Source organism: Anguilla anguilla, chromosome 19, assembly GCF_013347855.1.
Source record: "Anguilla anguilla isolate fAngAng1 chromosome 19, fAngAng1.pri, whole genome shotgun sequence".
Classification (NCBI taxonomy): Eukaryota; Metazoa; Chordata; class Actinopteri; order Anguilliformes; family Anguillidae; genus Anguilla; species Anguilla anguilla.
Window position 1 is genome coordinate 3,972,238 of NC_049219.1, and position 20,449 is coordinate 3,992,686.

A 20,449-nucleotide genomic window follows, 5' to 3' on the forward strand; every position below is an offset into this window, starting at 1 on the left:
CATTATATTGACTTCAGATTTCAGGACAGATTTTAGCTGAAGATATTGAAGGTATTGGTCTCTCCCAACGCCATATCTCTGGATTAGATCTTTAAAAGTAATTAAAGTGTTCTCTTGAAAAATGTGGTGGAGATGTGTAATACCTTTTTGTTTCCATGTGGTGAAATTCAGCAGAGTTTTGTTGAGCTGGAAGTCAGGGTTATGCCAGATTGGGGTGTATTTGCAGGGTGTCAAAGTGGAGTTTGTGATTTTGTTGATTTTCCACCAAGCTGTCAGAGTTGTAGAAATTACAGTGTTCTTAAAGCCGGTGTGGTGTTTTATGTTTATATTGAGGAATGGTAGGTCAGATGGTGAGATTTCCCAGCATGCTTCTTGTTCGATATCAATACATGAGTTGTTTTGTTGGGTGTGGTGAGTCCGTTTATAGATGTATAGCAATTGGTTGGCCAAGTAGTAATTATGAAAATTTGGTGCATCGAGTCCTCCTTGATTTTTATTTTTTTGAAGAGTACCTAATTTGATTCTGGCTTTTTTATTTTTCTAGTAGAATTTGGTTATTATTGAATCTAGGGAGTTGACCCAGTTGGTGGTGGGTTGGTTTGGGATCATAGTAAACAGAGAGTTGATTTTTGGTTAAATTGACATTTTGACGGTTGCTATTCTTCCAATTAAAGTGGTAGGTTCACCCATCGTTGTAGATCATCTTCTATTGTTTTTATTAATGGGTTAAAGTTCAGATGGAATAACTTGGACAGCTTGGGGGAAATGTTGACGCCTAAGTACCTGATATTTCCAGTGGGGGGGGGGGGGGGGGGGGGGGGTCGATTCCTGTGTTGGAGCATTCCAATCATCTCCTTCTAAGGGTAAAATTACAGATTTTGTCCAATTTATCGAGTAGTCAGATATTTCTGAGAATGTTTTGATGAGTTTAATGGTTTCTTGGAGGGAATTTTTAGGATCTTGTAGTATAACATCACATCGTCTGTGTAAAGGCTGATCTTGTGGTGTGTGTTATGAGTTATAATTCCCTTAATATTTTCATTTTGTCTGATTGCTGCAGCAAGAGGTTCTATGAAAAAAGTGAATAGAGAGGGAGAGAGTGGACATCCTTGCCTATTCCCCCTGTGTAGTGTGAAGCTCTGTGATGTTATTTCATTCGTGGTGACTGTAGCCATGGGTGAGGTGTAAAGTATTTTTATCCAGTGAATAAATGATTCTCCAAAACCAAATTTTTGTAATGTTGCAAATAGAAATGTCCAGTTAACTCTATCGAATGCTTTCTCTGCATCCAGTGAGGTAATTATTGCTTTTAAACTGTGTTGATTGATGACATTAATTAAATTAAATAGTCTGCACATATTGTTTGATGAATGTCGTCCTTTGATGAATCCAGTTTGGTCGTGATGAATTATGATTTGGGTGGCTGTTTCAATTCTGGTGGCTAAAGCTTTGCTAATTATGTTGATGTCAGTATTGATAAGTGATAGGGGACGATAGCTGGAGGGTAGGGTTGGGTCTTTGCCAGGCTTAAGCAATACTGCGATCAACGCAGTGTTCATATGCGGGCGAATTTTGGAGTTATGTTTTATTTCAAGTGCCATTCTGATAGATAGCAGTGTAAATGATTTGGCAGACAATGCCCATTAGGAACACAAGCCCAGATCCAGATCAAATGAAGACTTGAAGCAGTAAATGATACCACTACCGGGATTTGAACCCTCAACCAAAGGACTGAGAGACAAACAGTTTACAACTGAGCTATTTGGGAAGGCATGTTTTGGACACACAAAAATACTCAAGGCCCAGGAAATTTTGACACATAGGCTAGATAATGAGGTAACTTTTCATTATATAGCCTTGGTACTTGGGTTACATATGTACTTTTTGTGCAATTTGATGCTAATTAGAGATTGGAGATTTGGCACTGGAAATTGGGGATTTATATTTGAAAATTCCTGGTCATTCCGGTCATTGGAGAATGGGAAAAGGAGCAACAACATTGGTAACTGACAATATTTGAAAAAAATCATATGCTTTTCAAAAACAAAAAAAACCGGCTACAGTAAGCTCACTGATGCAGGAGCACGGTTTACCCTTCACCAGTTGTTCAGAAGGCCAAGCCTATGTCGGGATTCAAACTGGGGACCTCCGGCATGTCATGATGTGGGTTTAACCCCCAGCACCACGGAGCATCCTTGATTGGGCCTACCGAATTCATGCACTCAAACTGTTGAATTGTCAAGGCTCCAAGCAACGTAAACATTTCTTAAGAAAAATATGAATAATAAAAAAGTGAAATTTATGATGCAAATTGATAAAAGTCCCTTATAGGAAACAGAAGAAAAAGGAATTTTGAATTTAGGTCAAGTAACTCCTGAGATACAGGCTAAAAGTCCTTGCTGTAACGCCACCTGTTGGCTGTTTGCTCCAAGGTTTTGTACACCCCTTCTTCATGACGTCATAAATGTCTGTACTAAATTTCATGTCGATGTTCACAATGGAAATTAGAAGTTGCTAAATTTTGATTGGTTGCTGGCAGCCACATTGATAAAGTTATCAAAGCAATATTTTGACAAAAGTTAGAAAAATGAGCCACTGTACCAAATTTGAATTTATTCTGAAAATTTGTCATTGAAAAAAAAGCCATTTTAGTTATAGTACCTCCTAGTGGTCTGTTTGTTTGTTTGGGGATCCTCCACAGAATCTCGTATGTGTGACGTTTCATGAAAATTAGACAATGCGTTGACGAGATACAAGACATCTACTGTACTTAGGCATTTTGATAAAAATTGATTGGCTCGTATATTGGAAACGGATTGACATATCGAAATTTCTTTAACAACTTAAGATCTGTGAAGTCTGTAGATGATCCTGACTAAGTTTTGAGATGACTGGGTCAATGGTTTCTGACGAGATGTTGAAAATAGGTTTTTGAGAAAATTGAGAAAAGTCGCAAAATTTGACATTTTTAGAGCAGAAGACCATTGGAGCAAAGATGCACATGACTTGAGAGATTGACATGAAGAAAGAATTTTGACTTTAGGCCACACTGTTCTTGAGATATGAGCCAAAATGCAAACTTGATTATTACAGTGCCACCTATGGGCACAGTAGGTTTTGGGGCCTGGGTAGTGGGGGGAATTTGGGACCATGTTGTCAAGTTTTATGTTCATAGGTCTTACAGTTTTTGCTGCACAAACACTTTTAGGGGAGAAAAATAAATAATAAGAATAATCTGACCAAAAATAATAGGGTTTGAGCAGCTTCGCTGCTTGGATCCCTAATTAAAATACATAATAATACAACACAAAACCGATAATTTTTCAGCTGTGTTCTAAAACTGTCAACTGATGATGCAAATCTGATATGTTCTGAAAGAGTGTTCCACATCTTTGGGGCATAAAAACAAATGGCTAACTCTCCACTTTGTTTATGCTTTGCCTTTGGAATCTTGAGCAGACCAGCACTAGAGGATCTTAAGGCTCTATTTGGGACATATTTGGATAAGCAATATACATTTAAGTGCAAAGCCATTTAGTGCTTTAAAAACGAGTAAAAGAACTTTAAAATCAACTCTAAAAGCCACAGGTAGCCAGTGTAAGGTAGCAAGGACAGGGGGAATGTGAGCTCTCATTTTTGTCCTGATCAGTATTCTTGCAGCTGCATTTTGAATATTGTCTATTCATTGACTGTTTTTGGAAGTCCAGCAAAAACAGCATTACAATAATCAAGTCTGCTTGATAAATGCATGTATTAGCTTTTTGGAATTTGACTGCGAGAGAAAAGGTCTTACTCTGGAAACGTTTCTTAAATGAAAGAATGCAGTTTTTGTCACTGAGTTTATGTGTGAATCAAAAATGACCCCCAAGTTCTTTACTTTTGGTTTAGATTTTATCCCAAAAGGGCAGAATTTATTTACAAGTTTTTCTCTCTGAACGCCTGGACCTACAAGAAGAACCTCTGTTTTTTCCTCATTCAATTTCAGGAAGGTTTTGGGCATCCAGCTAGTGATGTCTGACAGACAGTCAACCAATGTATTAAAAACATTGTCGTCATCTGGCCCTACAGACATATATAACGGTGTACCATCTGCATAGGTATGGAATTTTACACCATGTTTGCCAATAATTTTGCCTAAGGGGAGCATATACAGAGTGAAGAGTAGAGGCCTAAGTATCGATCCCTGTGAAACTCCACAAGTAATCTCAGCCTTCTTCGAGACATGGTCACCTAGACAGACATAAAATGTCCTCCCTGTCAAATGTGACTAAAACTATTTTAGCACAGTTTCTGAGAGACCAACCCAATTCTTAATTAGTATTTCATGGTCTATGGTGTCAAATGCAGCACTCAAGTCTAAAAGAATAAGAACTGATATATTATTATCATCAATACTCTGTCTGAGGTCTCTGTGCTATAATTTGAGTGAAAACCAGGGTCATAATCAAATAGCCCTATTATGGACCTGCCCACATCCTGGTCTATATCTCCACCCAGTCACATGTTCTGGTTGATGTACCTGACGAAGACCTGTGAGGTCGAAACGTTGTACCATTATATCACTTTGGGAGCAGAAAAAACACTGTGTGGATACACTCTCTCTTCTTACCATTATTATCAGTTACTCATAGAAAACACAGTACATAATGAAATCTCAACAAAAACATGTTTTCAACATACAAAAATGCCAAGATACTCACCCATACAAAGCACTGTCTATAAGCCTATAATTAAAACTTGCAAAATCTAGGCTTCTAAAAGTATTGACATCAATACTTTTGATATAAAAAAGGGGTGGGGCGGTGAATAAATAAATACATATAATAATGGCAAATATTTTGCCCTATTAAAACATTTTTTAATCTTACAAAACTATCCAGGCATATGTTTTCCCAATTAATGTACTGTATGTCTGTGGGTTGCATAAAGTTTAGCACAATAGTACCATTTATTTTACAATGTAAAAATCATATTTGATAATAATAATAATAATATTTTTATTCCAAACAGCACCCAAAGCACTGGATGCAGACAACTGTTCAAACATAGTGTCGCCATCTTCACAATTTCAGGTGTAACAGCTGAATAGCTAAATTTCTGTGATCGGCGTTTCACTTTCATGTGACACATAAACTTTGAATGACAACATTCTCAACATAGAATGAGACCATCTAACTGCTCATGATATTAGCTCTCCAACACCACCAAACATGACTTTACTGCATATTAGATTGGCTAAGTAGTTTAGACAAAGACAAAGAAAGCGCATAATTTACGCACCGACATAGCCTATTATTCACCTCCAGGACCAGCAACAAAAACAGATATGCTGTCTCAGAAACGTCAAAACAATCTTGATACATCTACGCCTTTGGATCATGCTTTTGATTGGATAATATATGTGACTCACCAAATCATTGACCACTAGAACCGTGCTTTTGACCCGTCGTCCATTTTGCTTTTGACACGCCCCGTACTCTGGTCTCCAGATACTCCCGACTCGAGAAAGAGACTGTGGGTCAGATCTCACATTTCAGCCCTGAAATGCAAATAAAATAAAATAAAATGTCTTGTGGCGCATTTTGAATAAAATGAAGTGGAACTGGTAAGAGCAGGTATCGTGGAAAGTCAGCTCTCATTAGTTTTTTATTATTTTATTTTAATACTTCACAAACACATTTGATGAGTATACGAAGGGCAAATAACCTTAAAAATTGTTAACAAAAAAAAAGAGAAAAAAAGAAACGGTTGATTGGGGAAGGCACAAGAAAATGTAGACAAAATACCAAAAATTACACAAACTTAAAAACAAACTGTTGACTTGGGCATGCCCATGCAATGTTCCTGATTGATTGAGTTTCATTTCTGAGCCTTATGACGGCCAGCTTAATTTGCATCGAAACTGCTGTCTTCCTCATGTTGTCACACCCCAACAACAATCTCCAAAGGCAATTGCAAAGTCTAGAATCAAGACTAGACATCAACAGCTCTCTTCTGCATTCACTAACGACACGAATACACCTGCCTAACCAAACACATCTGTGAAGCCAATTCAACAAATACTTGTAGTACCTTAAAATGGGGGGACCATGTACAAAAGGTGCTGTTGTTTCTAAACGGTTCATCCAATATGGATGAAAATACCCTCAAATTAAAGCTGACAGTCTGCAACCTCATTGTCATTGTATCCTTTCAAACTCAAAGTGCTAGAGTACAGAACCAAAATAACAAAAAAATGTGTCACTGTCCAATGAATTATGGTGCTCACTGTATGTGCTAAAATTTGGCAAAGATCTACAGGGATGAAATAATTGTTTATTCTGCATAACTTATTAAATACCGTGACTGATGCAGCTAATAAAAAGTATATATAAAACTCCACCCATCGAACATTCAGTTGAGCCAGTAGACAGGTGAGTAAGGAAAGGTCCAAAGGTCCAAAGAGAAACTGAAGCTTACGGCCATTTTAAAAACGGAGGAGGAAGAAACCCTAGGAAAGAAGGAATAAAATTAAATGTAAAAAACGGAGTAAGCAGTCTGTTGTGGAGTGGAACTGAGGTAAGAGAAGCTGAAGGTAAAGGGCTGCGGGGAGGAATGGGAATCTGCAGGTATAATCACATTAACCCGCGTAATTCAGAAAAACGGATAACTGGCAATAAAATAGCGAGTTTAATGCGTAGCCTAACAAGCTAAGAGCTCATACGGAATCCAAACATACCGTTTAGACCAGAAAGTAATTTTTAAAATAACCTTTAAAAGAAAGTTTACTTCAGTTTTTTGATATTCCATGACCACTTCTACCACGTGAGGAGGTAGCCTAGTGAGACGGACGTCACAGGACTTGTCGTTTGTTGTTGACATTTTTACACTTACTGCACTATAAATCCTGATTTTGTTTTTGGGGTTGTTACTTTTTTTTCATGTTTTAGAGGAAATCATTTCCATTAGTCTACTAAACAAAAAGTGGTTTGCAATATTGAGGAAAAATATACAGTGGAGTGATTGTGTTAGGCAGAGATTACTCTGTATGATATCATTTTACTCATAGACACCCTCCAGAACCCGGACACGCTCCCTCGCGGCGTTGGTCCCGTCCTTTTTATTGAAAATTTCGAAAAGACGTGGGGGTTGGAAGTAGCCTAGGTGTCTGGTATTTAGGGTTATTAAACTACCTTTGTGTGAAATTTCATATTACGACGAATTTAATAAACATTACCCTGTTCGAGTGAATAAAATGGGGCAATTCGGCACTGGATGACGATCTCGCTACAGTTTACTGTCTACTCTCGCAGGCTTAGACTGGGGGTGTCCGTCTATCTTTGACTAGGCTAACCGACGATGGTCTTCTAGTTTTCCCACTAGGACAAAAAAAATGTTAGCTGACCTTACAATTCCTATATGTATGTGTTTGTAACAAGTTGCGCTGTGTTTCGAGCTGCTTATATAGCCTATCGGGCTAACGGACAAGGAAGAACGCAGGCACCTATTGTTACGCGAAAATTGCGAAAAAGCGTCCACCTACAGGTAAGCGCACGATAAGGCTGCGTCCGAATAGGCCTCAGAAGTCTGACGTAACGCAGAGCAAAAACCTTGCCCGTATATGGAATCTCATAAAAAACACGTTTTCAACGTACAAAAATGCCAAGTTACTAAAAAGTATTGATATCAAAATGACGCCAAGTTACGATACTACAAACAATATAGGCTATCTTGCCTCACCGAAATGACATAAGATGTATCTCAAAGCAATGCTACCCAATATTTCCTCAGTTCTTTCAAGTCACTTGGCCCTGTGTATAAGCATGCACTACATGAACAGGGCAAATATATGTGTGGATGGCTCTCTCACAGTCAAGATTGATTGAATAGGTGTGTATGTCCAATTTGTATTGGTATGTAGGCCTATGTATTTCGCTGCCCAGGCTTTCTGTTGCGTGAATGATAGTATGTTTCTTGGTACAAGTGTGTTCGTGAATGTGAATGTAAGATGCTGCCAGGGAAATGTCCCCATGCGGATAAAGAAGTTTGTGTCTCAATACATCAGCTATTATTCCCATGGCCCTGCAATCATATTAGGGTTTAATTTACAATATGTTTCATTTCCCCCTCACTATATTATTGCTGGTATCATCATCATTAATGGTATTGCCCCCTTTACATGTGCCTCGTGTAACACGTCACGGTCTGGACATACATTTAAAAAAAAATTATTATTACTTATTACACTATTGCTGTCAAGGCAATAAGTAATGCCATCTATAATTGTTCATTGTCAGTACTGTCATTCAGCCATCTTAACAAACTCTTTCCTATCTATATGTTTCTATACTTACCATTATTATTATTATTATTATTATTATTATTATTATTAGTCAGTTTAACTATTCAATATAGAACAGGACACAGTACAAATATTGCTGCCTCCACCTTCAGACAATACAGAATTTGTGTAATGCAATTCATATTAACTACCCCTCCCACCCTATCCCCTGGATTGACAGCACACAAAAAAGGGAGATCTGTGGAAAATCATTATAATAACAATAATAATTTTCATGTTGAGAATTTGATAATACTGGGTGATAGAGCTACACAAGGTTGTGCATCAAAATGGCAAAACATAAGGTCAAGGGCATAAAGAACCTACCATTTATACAGCATCATGATGTACAGTTCCCATGAAAATATAAACCCTCCCCAAATTTTACTGTCCAGGTCTCTGTTTTAGAGTTAATGTTATTTCATTATAGCGAGAATTCTTTGGTCATAAACTGTATAGGTCCACCTTTGCCTACCAGGCCCTTTGTGATTACTGAGCTCACCAGTGCTCTCGTTCTTAATGATGTTCCAAGCGGTTGACTTTGGTAAGCTTAAGGGTTGGCCAATGTCTCTGACTGTTTTTTCATATATCCCAGCCTCATAATGGCTTCCTTCCATTGGCATACCTTATAATTGTACTGGAGAAGCAATTGAACACACCTGACTAATCAGAAACACACGTGAAACCATTTGTCCTGAACATTATGGCACCCTGAAAATATGCATGTACATCCCCAATTCTAAAAAAGTTGAGACGGTAAATTAAATGCAAATAAAACAGAAAGCAGTAATTTTTAAATTTGCTTTGACTTGAAAAATATTGCCCAAATTTAATAAGCGTTATTAAAAGAAATGGTGATGTTACAAAGTGGTAAACACTCGACTGTCCCAACTTTTTTGGAGCGTGTTGCAGTCAACAGATTTGAAATGAGTGTATATTTTCAAAAAACAATTAAATTCACAAGGTAAAACATCAAATAATGTGCTGTTGTAGTGTTTTAAATACAGTACAGGGTAAATAAAATTTACAATATTTAACATTATCACTCCCTTTTGTTTTTATTAGCATTTTCCATACTGTCTCAGCTTTTTTGGAATTGGGGTTGTATGTATGTATAGAGAGCACTGTTATTTCTACAGGGTGAAATCAAAATGTATTAAAATAATCTTTCATAAGAGCTGAGAGCTGATAGCTGCACTTTAACCACATGTGAATTGTTTGATTACACATCTAAAATGATGAAGTACAGAACCAAGTAAAGAAAATAAGGCTTTGTCCCTAACGTTATGGAGCTCACTGTATATAAAAATATAATTTCTGATTCAGAAGTGGCCCATGAAGTACTTGGCAAAAGCAGACCAATGCCAGTGCTTCTCTTAACACCCGAGCTCCGAGGAGCTTCTGGAGACCCAGCAGCCGCGGCAGCATGTGACTGCAAGGAGTCCGACTGCATGTGTGCCAGTTGTCACCTTGCAGCCTCGGCAAATCCACCTGCTCCAGTCCCAGCCCCAATCCCATTTCATGCTTGTGCATATAAACCCTGCTAATACTGTTGTGAACGAAAATACAAATATAGCTTTACATTTATACTTGGCTATTGTTGTGTTTATATGTTTATTAAGAATTGTAATATGTAATGTTGTAATCCTATTTGTACTGTTGCAATAATTGATCTGATGTAAATACTTTGAAAACTTTACATGTATTGATTTGGCAGAAAAGATTTCCTGATCCTCCCATAATAAAACGGAGGTGGAGAACAAATATCATGTTAGTATCAAACCTGAAAAAGAAGTAGCGATATCTGAGACACTTCTGTGAAAAACAAATCAATTGTAAACGATTGTTTATTTGCCCACGGGTGGATTCGAACCCTCGTTTCCGTGGGAGCCCGTTACACCTATACACGGCTGGCCCCCGCGGGCCACATGCCAATTAGCTGTTTAAACTGCAAATGTTTCAGAGTAAAAATGGGTCATGTAAGTCAAGATTTGGCTGATGTCGGTAAAATGTCCAATGGGGAGACATGTTGTTAGTGGGATAGGCGGCAGGAAAAATAAGAATGAGAAGAAGAAGAAAGAGCATCTTAATTACTTCGCCCTGTGCATTCTTACAGTGTTGTTTCATGCAGGCTATATAAACGTGGACAACCCGGTGAAAAATATTACTTCATTACCAGGGTTGGAATTGAATTGAAAAAAGGAATATAGGCTACCGGTCACAAAAGTGAAACGAAATGGTTGTCACATTGAGAATGGTTGCTCACGCTCATCCACCTGTCCACTCATATTTATCGACATGAATCCCAATTAATTTTATTGTATGAAAATAATTCATTAAATTTAATGCAAGATAGGCATACCATGTTAGGCCTACAAATTTACTGCTGTACATATCATCATTCATAAGTTTCAAACTGTGGAATGTTGGAATTAAAAACAATCTAGCTAAAAACGTCTCCTCTCCCTTTTTCTTGAAAGACAGACTTCTGTGTTATGGTTAATATGCTGATTATGATCTGATTATAAGCCTATGCATATAATAGCTTAAGAACCACCGCACAACTTAGTCATGTTGATCGTTTGTTTTCGTGAACGGCTGAAATGTGCTTCACGTTAAATGTTGCTGCCGTAAGGAATTGTGGGACGGCATTATCTCCTTTCCTTTCGTAAAGGACGGTCCAGTGTGCCCTATGCTAAAGGAGATATGATAGGAAGCATTGAAGCACCTTTCCTTAGCATTTAGAGAATTCGAACAGCTCTTATCATGGCTGCCACTTAGATACATGCAGGTTAAGCTAATTGGAGACACTAAATTGCTTGAATGTATGAGTGTGTAAGTGCATGTTGTTTGCCCTGTGATGGACTGGTGACCTGTTCAGGGTTTTTTCTTGCCTCTTGCCCAATGCATGCTGGGTGAGGTTCCAGCCCCCCTCACAGCCATGTCTAGGAATATGATGTAGGATGGATTTAAGGTTGCATATACTGAAAAGAAAAATACGGTGGTGGATCTTTAATGTTATGGGGCTACTTTGCTCACGCTGGTCCTGGGGCCCTTGTTAAGGAAAGCAGCATCGTGAATTCTACCTAAGTACCAGGACAATTTAGCCCTAAACCTGACTACCTCTGCCAGCAGACTGAAACTAGTGGATCTTTCAGCAAGACAATGACCCCAAATTCACGTTAAAATCTACAAATAAAGGTTAATGATGCAGAAGCATCATTGTGCAATGGCTACAACAGGCTAAAGACTTCTGAAACTCCCTGAAAACCTGTGACTCAATTGAACAGCACAGCCCATAAGCACAGATCAACAAAGACATCACGATCTGGAAAGATTGTGGGTGGAGGAAGAGTCTAAGATCCCTCCCAAAGTGTTCTCTGGTCTTATAACACGTTATGTAAAAAGACTCAGTGCCATTATCCCTGCGAGGGGAGGGTGCACAAAGCACTGAATACAGGGGTGCCAATAATTGTGACGCACAATTTTTGTAAAATTGTCGTATCATCTGAGAAATGTGTCATTTTGGTAGTTTCCATTATATCATTAAATATATTCCATATGTTGGACAATGAAAATATACCTCAGCACTGGTAATCTTTATATTCAATGGTCTTAGTAATTGTTATCATGGGTGCAGAATATTTTGGAGGGAATTGTACTACTGTAAAAGTTTATATTTGTCCCTGTCTGTTCTATGAGATTTGATGTATGTGTGTGTCTGTGTGTATTATTATGTCTGTGCGTTATCGTGTTCTTCTTGTGTGTATTTACAGGTCTGCCAATTTGGGTCAGAACCCACTTGTGAATCTGATCTGGTGTGTTCAGGTGTCCTGAGACAGGGGGCGCTGTTTCAAAAATGAGTTCCTCAGAGGAGACTGAGACTGACGATGGAACCCACGGCCTTGCGAGAAAGAGGTAAAAATGCATGAATCAGTGAGTTAATGTGCTGTGAGTTAGAGCTGCAGTACGAGGATGAGTTTAACTGGAAGCTCTGTCTCCATGTGCTGTGAGTTAGAGCTGCAGTAAGAGGATGAGTTTAACTGGAAGCTCTGTCTCCATGTGCTGTGAGTTAGAGCTGCAGTAAGAGGATGAGTTTAACTGGAAGCTCTGTCTCCATGTGCTGTGAGTTAGAGCTGCAGTAAGAGGATGAGTTTAACTGGAAGCTCTGTCTCCATGTGCTGTGAGTTAGAGCTGCAGTAAGAGGATGAGTTTAACTGGAAGCTCTGTCTTCATGTGCTGTGAGTTAGAGCTGCAGTAAGAGGATGAGTTTAACTGGAAGCTCTGTCTCCATGTGCTGTGAGTTAGAGCTGCAGTAAGAGGATGAGTTTAACTGGAAGCTCTGTCTCCATGTGCTGTGAGTTAGAGCTGCAGTAAGAGGATGAGTTTAACTGGAAGCTCTGTCTTCATGTGCTGTGAGTTAGAGCTGCAGTAAGGGGCTGAGTTTCACTGGAGGCTCTGTCTCCATGTGCTGTGAGTTAGAGCTGCAATAAGAGGATGAGTTTAACTGGAAGCTCTGTCTCCATGTGTTGTGAGTTAGAGAGCTGCAGTAAGAAGATGAGTTTAACTGGAAGCTCTGTCTCCATGTGCTGTGAGTTAGAGCTGCACTAAGAGGATGAGTTTAACTGGAACCTTTGTCTCCATGTTTTGTTCACAGGGTCCAGGTAGATAGGGCTGGGTCACGTGTACCCAGCTGTCTGTCTATGAAGAGTGACCGTTCAATGGATCGTCCAGTCTACTTCAGTGGAGAGTTCAAAGGTGATCAAAGGTAATGAAACACGTTCATATTGCATTAGACCTGCAGCAAGTGGATGAGATTAACTGGAAGCTCTGTCTCCATGTGCTGTGAGTTAGAGCTGCAGTGAGAGGATGAGTTTAACTGGAAGCTCTCTCTCCATGTACTGTGAGTTAGAGCTGCAGTAAGAGGATGAGTTTAACTGGAAGCTGTGTCTCTTTGTGCTGTGAGTTACCCTGCGTTCACACAGCGAGATACTGGGTTGATGGGTTGCTCAAGTTTACTAGGCTGAGGGAGGGGCAGGAGCTTCCCGTTGTTTCCTCTTAGAGGTTTTGTGCAACTACATATTTTTGACGACAAATAACGGCGTAACAAAACACATATTTGCCATATAGCCACATATCATCTCATTTTTTTTCTATAGTTATGTCAGACACTCATAAATATTTGCTATTGCCATCTCGTTAACCATGTATCTCTCTATATCTCTCTCACTACTTAGCCACCTAGCTAGCGACCTCTCTATCCCTCTCACTAGCTGGCTAGCGATCTCTCCATATCTCTCTCACTAGTTAGCCACCTAGCTAGCGACCTCTCTATCCCTCTCACTAGCTGGCTAGCGATCTCTCCATATCTCTCTCACTAGTTAGCTGCCTAGCTAGCGATCTCTTTATCTCACAGACTAGCTTGCTAGCAAGCAAGCTGAAACTGCCGTCCAAGTGTCATTTTCAGACGCTTATCCCTGTACTCTTTTAAAAAAAAACGTATAACAGCGGGAGTAATTGTACCATAATGATAAGTTGTTCGTCCATTTTTTCTCACTGAGCGGGATAATAATTTGCGAAATGGTATCATAGCGGTTGGAAAAATAGGAAGCCTGAAACTCTGATTGGCTGTTGTCGGGCGATGCCAGCAAATAGTGACACTGTGAGCAACATTTTTAGGGCAACTTTGGTTGCTCAGTTGCCCAGTTGCTCGTGTTTCTGGGCCTCGCTCAGCTACATAGAGGATGAATGGACTTCCAGCAATTCATCAATTGTTACTCACTGTGTGATCGCACTGTTACAGCTGCAGTCAGAGTATGAATTTAAATGTAAGCTCTGTGTTCATGTACTGTGAGTTAGAGCTGCAGTAAGAGGATGAGTTTAACTGGAAACTTTGTCTCCATGTGCTGTGAGTTAGAGCTGCACTAAGAGGATGAGTTTAACTGGAACCTTTGTCTCCATGTTTTGTTCACAGGGTCCAGGTAGATAGGGCTGGGTCACATGTACCCAGCTGTCTGTCTATGAAGAGTGACCATTCAATGGATCGTCCAGTCTACTTCAGTGGAGAGTTCAAAGGTGATCAAAGGTAATGAAACACGTTCATATTGCATTAGACCTGCAGCAAGTGGATGAGATTAACTGGAAGCTCTGTCTCCATGTGCTGTGAGTTAGAGCTGCAGTGAGAGGATGAGTTTAACTGGAAGCTCTCTCTCCATGTACTGTGAGTTAGAGCTGCAGTAAGAAGATGAGTTTAACTGGAAGCTCTGTCTCCATGTGCTGTGAGTTAGAGCTGCAGTAAGAGGATGAGTTTAACTGGAAGCTCTGTCTCCATGTGCTGTGAGTTAGAGCTGCAGTAAGAGGATGAGTTTAACTGGAAGCTCTGTCTTCATGTGCTGTGGGTTAGAGCTGCAGTAAGGGGCTGAGTTTCACTGGAAGCTCTGTCTCCATGTGCTGTGAGTTAGAGCTGCAATAAGAGGATGAGTTTAACTGGAAGCTCTGTCTCCATGTGTTGTGAGTTAGAGAGCTGCAGTAAGAAGATGAGTTTAACTGGAAGCTCTGTCTCCATGTGCTGTGAGTTAGAGCTGCACTAAGAGGATGAGTTTAACTGGAACCTTTGTCTCCATGTTTTGTTCACAGGGTCCAGGTAGATAGGGCTGGGTCACGTGTACCCAGCTGTCTGTCTATGAAGAGTGACCGTTCAATGGATCGTCCAGTCTACTTCAGTGGAGAGTTCAAAGGTGATCAAAGGTAATGAAACACGTTCATATTGCATTAGACCTGCAGCAAGTGGATGAGATTAACTGGAAGCTCTGTCTCCATGTGCTGTGAGTTAGAGCTGCAGTGAGAGGATGAGTTTAACTGGAAGCTCTCTCTCCATGTACTGTGAGTTAGAGCTGCAGTAAGAAGATGAGTTTAACTGGAAGCTCTGTCTCCATGTGCTGTGAGTTAGAGCTGCAGTAAGAGGATGAGTTTAACTGGAAGCTCTGTCTCCATGTGCTGTGAGTTAGAGCTGCAGTAAGAGGATGAGTTTAACTGGAAGCTCTGTCTTCATGTGCTGTGGGTTAGAGCTGCAGTAAGGGGCTGAGTTTCACTGGAAGCTCTGTCTCCATGTGCTGTGAGTTAGAGCTACAATAAGAGGATGAGTTTAACTGGAAGCTCTGTCTCCATGTGTTGTGAGTTAGAGAGCTGCAGTAAGAAGATGAGTTTAACTGGAAGCTCTGTCTCCATGTGCTGTGAGTTAGAGCTGCACTAAGAGGATGAGTTTAACTGGAACCTTTGTCTCCATGTTTTGTTCACAGGGTCCAGGTAGATAGGGCTGGGTCACGTGTACCCAGCTGTCTGTCTATGAAGAGTGACCGTTCAATGGATCGTCCAGTCTACTTCAGTGGAGAGTTCAAAGGTGATCAAAGGTAATGAAACACGTTCATATTGCATTAGACCTGCAGCAAGTGGATGAGATTAACTGGAAGCTCTGTCTCCATGTGCTGTGAGTTAGAGCTGCAGTGAGAGGATGAGTTTAACTGGAAGCTCTCTCTCCATGTACTGTGAGTTAGAGCTGGAGTAAGAGGATGAGTTTAACTGGAAGCTGTGTCTCTTTGTGCTGTGAGTTACCCTGCGTTCACACAGCGAGATACTGGGTTGATGGGTTGCTCAAGTTTACTAGGCTGAGGGAGGGGCAGGAGCTTCCCGTTGTTTCCTTTTAGAGGTTTTGTGCAACTACATATTTTTGACGACAAATAACGGCGTAACAAAACACATATTTGCCATATAGCCACATATCATCTCATTTTTTTTCTATAGTTATGTCAGACACTCATAAATATTTGCTATTGCCATCTCGTTAACCATGTATCTCTCTATATCTCTCTCACTACTTAGCCACCTAGCTAGCGACCTCTCTATCCCTCTCACTAGCTGGCTAGCGATCTCTCCATATCTCTCTCACTAGTTAGCCACCTAGCTAGCGACCTCTCTATTCCCTCTCACTAGCTGGCTAGCAATCTCTCCATATCTCTCTCACTAGTTAGCTGCCTAGCTAGCGATCTCTTTATCTCACAGACTAGCTTGCTAGCAAGCAAGCTGAAACTGCCGTCCAAGTGTCATTTTCAGACGCTTATCCCTGTACTCTTTTTTAAAAAAACGTATAACAGCGGGAGTAATTGTACCATAATGATAAGTTGTTCGTCCATTTTTTCTCACTGAGCGGGATAATAATTTGCGAAATGGTATCATATCGGTTGGAAAAATAGGAAGCCTGAAACTCTGATTGGCTGTCGTCGGGCGATGCCAGCAAATAGTGACACTGTGAGCAACATTTTTAGGGCAACTTTGGTTGCTCAGTTGCCCAGTTGCTCGTGTTTCTGGGCCTCGCTCAGCTACATAGAGGATGAATGGACTTCCAGCAATTCATCAACCGAGTTACTCACTGTGTGATCGCACTGTTACAGCTGCAGTCAGAGTATGAATTTAAATGTAAGCTCTGTGTTCATGTACTGTGAGTTAGAGCTGCAGTAAGAGGATGAGTTTAACTGGAAACTTTGTCTCCATGTGCTGTGAGTTAGAGCTGCACTAAGAGGATGAGTTTAACTGGAACCTTTGTCTCCATGTTTTGTTCACAGGGTCCAGGTAGATAGGGCTGGGTCACGTGTACCCAGCTGTCTGTCTATGAAGAGTGACCGTTCAATGGATCGTCCAGTCTACTTCAGTGGAGAGTTCAAAGGTGATCAAAGGTAATGAAACACGTTCATATTGCATTAGACCTGCAGCAAGTGGATGAGATTAACTGGAAGCTCTGTCTCCATGTGCTGTGAGTTAGAGCTGCAGTGAGAGGATGAGTTTAACTGGAAGCTCTCTCTCCATGTACTGTGAGTTAGAGCTGCAGTAAGAGGATGAGTTTAACTGGAAGCTGTGTCTCTTTGTGCTTTGAGTTACCCTGCGTTCACACAGCGAGATACTGGGTTGATGGGTTGCTCAAGTTTACTAGGCTGAGGGAGGGGCAGGAGCTTCCCGTTGTTTCCTCTTAGAGGTTTTGTGCAACTACATATTTTTGACGACAAATAACGGCGTAACAAAACACATATTTGCCATATAGCCACATATCATCTCTTTTTGTTTCTATAGTTATGTCAGGTAAAAGGATGAGTTTAACTGGAAGCTCTGTCTCCATGTGCTGTGAGTTATAGCTGCAGTAAAAGAGTTTAAGTTGTGTCTCATGATTTATTCACAGGATTCACTGCTCACTGGATTTAAGTCGTTCAGATGAGATGAATTCAGAGAAACTGTTCTTCACAAAGCAGGTATGATATATTCTTTTCCTATTTCAATATTTGAAGTTAATTTGACTTTCAGACAATCAGATTGAATATCTAATCAGGTTTATTAAGGTTGTAGAGTGCTCTGGCCCTCTTTGGCTCACAGATAGACCGGATTACTTTTTATTTGTCACATGCATAAACATACATACAGTGAAATGCTGGTGCGACAGGCTCCTTGTAGACTGTGCAACATAACGCTTCAATAATAATTATATACAGAAAAAATAAATAAATAACTAAATAAATAAATAATAATAATACTAATAATATAAAATAATATAAGATATGAATACAAATTAAAAGAGAAAAGAATATAAAGAGCAGTCATTTAAAAAATACGAGCAATCCAAATAAGTAAAAAAAGGTAAGTCCTAATATAAGTCCTAAAATATGTCATAGGAAGCAGTGCAACCTATGATATATCATACAATAAGTACAAGAAAGAATAAGGAAATATACAAAGTAAACCGTGGGACGGTAAGGTGCTGCAGTGTACATTGAGGTAAAGGTGCTATGTGCTTGAGGTGAAAATACTATTAGGACAGTTGTCCTGGCAGTGCAGTTAAAAGCACTGATGTCCTGAGGGAAGAAGCTCCTCCTAAGTCTCTCAGTGCTGGTCCTGTGGCTGCGTAGGCGTTTGCCTGACCGCAGCAGGTCAAACAGTCTGTTGTTGGGATGGAAAGAGTCCTTCCTAATCCTCTTTGCTCTGCTTAAGCACCTCCTGGGGTACAGGTCCTGCAGAGTGGGGAGTGTGGTCCCCATGGTACGCTCAGCTGACCGCACCACCCTCTGCAGGGCTCTCTGGTCCAGAGAGGAGGAGTTCCCGTACCAGACGGTGATGTTCCCCAGCAGGATTCTCTCAATGGTTGCAGAGTAGAAGGTTTTCAGGATCTTCTTGGAGACTCTGAATTTCCTCAGCTGTCTGAGGTGATCCAGGTGTTGCCTTGCCTTTCTCACCACAGTGTCGGTGTGCAGTGTCCATGTCAGGTCCTCTGTGATGTGGACACCGAGGTACTTGAAATTTCTCACCCTCTCTACCGGTGGCCCATTGATCTGTAGAGGGGTGTCGGTCCTCAGCCGTTTCTTCTTACAGAAGTCCACCACCATCTGCTTGGTTTTGCTGACGTTCAGGAAGAGACGGTTGTTCTGGCACCACAGTGACAGGTCTGCCACCTCCTGGAGATAGGCCTTCTCGTCGTCGTTGGTGATCGGGCCTACCACCACTGTGTAGTCAGCAAACTTGACAATGGTGTTGGACTCAAACCGGGCCTCACAGTCATTTGTGTACAGGGAGTACAGCAGCGGGCTCAACACACAGCCCTGGGGGGCTCCAGTGCTGAGGGTGAGGGGGTTTGAGGGGTGCTTACCCACTCTAACCACCTGGGGTCTGGCGGTCAGGAAATGCAGTATCCAGGCACAAACGGAGGTGTTCAGTCCCAGGTCAGTCAGTTTAGCAATGAACGGCAATCTTACATAGCCCCCCCTGTTGTCGATGTGAGAGAGAGTGGCATGCAGAACCTGACAGACCGCATTGTCCGTGGATCTGTTGGGGCGGTAAGCAAACTGCAGAGGGTCCAAGGTGCTGGGGAGAGAGGAGCTGATGTAGTCCTTGACTAGCCTCTCAAAGCACTTCATCACCACCGAGGTGAGTGCTACCGGGCGGTAGTCATTCAGGCAGGCTGGGGAAGCGTTCTTGGGTACAGGGACAATGGTGGACCTCTTGAAGCATGTGGGGACCACAGACTGGGCCAGGGAGAGGTTGATTATGGTGGTGAACACAGGAGCCAGGAGATCAGCGCAGGTCTTGTCCGGAGATTCCGTCTGGCTCTGCTGCTTTCCTGGTGTCCACCCGTTTCCAGGCTCCCCTCACATTGTGCTCTGACAGGACAAGTGAGCTTGCAGCTCCAGGGGGAAACTTGTGTTATACACGCTAACTGTGCTAGCCGCCGGGCTAATGTTAGCATTGTTAGCCTTGAAACGTGCATAAAAAGAGTTTAGCTCCACTCTGTCCTTGTAGTGATGCTTCGCATCCTTGATTGCTCGCCTCAGCCTGTAGGAACCGCCTTGTACTCCGTCATGTCCCCAGACACCAGTCCTGCGTTATAGGCAGTGGTGCGTGCGTTCAGAGCAACGCAGATGGATCTGTCACCCCACGGTTTCTGGTTAGGAAAACACTTAACTTTCACCGTAGGGATAACTTTGTCCACCACCGTTGTATTGAAGCCGGTCACCACTTCCGTAAACACGTTGACGTCATCAGAGGTGGACCGGAACCTGTCCCAGTCGACGTCGTCCAGCGCATCCTGTAGAGTGGCCTCTGATTGGGCGGTCCACCGCTTGACCTCTCGCGACACCACCTCTTCCCGTACCATCTGTTGTTTGTATTCTGTTATCAGGAAGATGGCGGCATGGTCTGATTTTCCAAATGATGGTAGAGAGGTAGCCTTGTAGCCCTCCTTGAACGGTGAATAGCAGTGATCAAGTATCTTGTCCTTTCGGGTAGGACATTTGACGTGTTGGTAAAAGTTTGGCATAAGGTTTGCCTTGTTGAAGTCCCCTGCCACGATGCGGGCAGCGTCTGGGTGCTTGGTCTGTAGTCCGCTTAGCACATCATGTAACACCGACAAAGCCTCGTCGTGTCTGCTTGTGGGGGAATGTAAACGGCCTTAGTGATCATTGCGGAAACTCCCGGGGCAGGTAGAATGGACACTCAGCACTCAGTTTGTATAGTTAAAAAATGTATTGCACTGAGAAACTTAATTCAACTCAACAACTAAATTATTCCAAAGACATTTGTGATTAATCACAAGTAGTG

At 41.3% G+C, this 20,449-nt stretch overlaps 2 protein-coding genes across 2 annotated transcripts in view; both read left to right on the plus strand.

Annotated features, from left to right (window-relative positions):
• The window catches only part of LOC118218881 (NLR family CARD domain-containing protein 3-like), a 159,616-nt gene that overhangs the window by 116,539 nt on the left and 22,628 nt on the right, over positions 1-20,449 (plus strand). The gene's annotated exons all lie outside the window — the stretch shown is intronic.
• Positions 6,443-19,082, plus strand: LOC118218935. Its single transcript, XM_035401710.1, has 9 exons — positions 6,443-6,558; positions 12,097-12,238; positions 12,978-13,088; positions 14,295-14,405; positions 14,957-15,067; positions 15,619-15,729; positions 16,939-17,049; positions 17,547-17,616; positions 18,430-19,082. The coding sequence occupies exons 2-9, from the start codon at positions 12,180-12,182 to the stop codon at positions 18,691-18,693; spliced, it is 948 nt and encodes a 315-aa protein (XP_035257601.1). The 5' UTR covers positions 6,443-6,558; positions 12,097-12,179; the 3' UTR covers positions 18,694-19,082.

What these genes read in the sequence shown, in the direction of transcription:
- LOC118218935 (XM_035401710.1), top strand. Translation starts at nt 12,180, where the DNA reads ATGAGTTCCTCAGAGGAGACTGAGACTGACGATGGAACCCACGGCCTT. An exon ending in CACGGCCTTGCGAGAAAGAG is followed by an intron (nt 12,239 to 12,977) that starts GTAAAAATGCAT and finishes TTTTGTTCACAG; the next exon opens with GGTCCAGGTAGATAGGGCTG. An exon ending in AACTGTTCTTCACAAAGCAG is followed by an intron (nt 17,617 to 18,429) that starts GTATGATATATT and finishes CACCCTCTGCAG; the next exon opens with GGCTCTCTGGTCCAGAGAGG.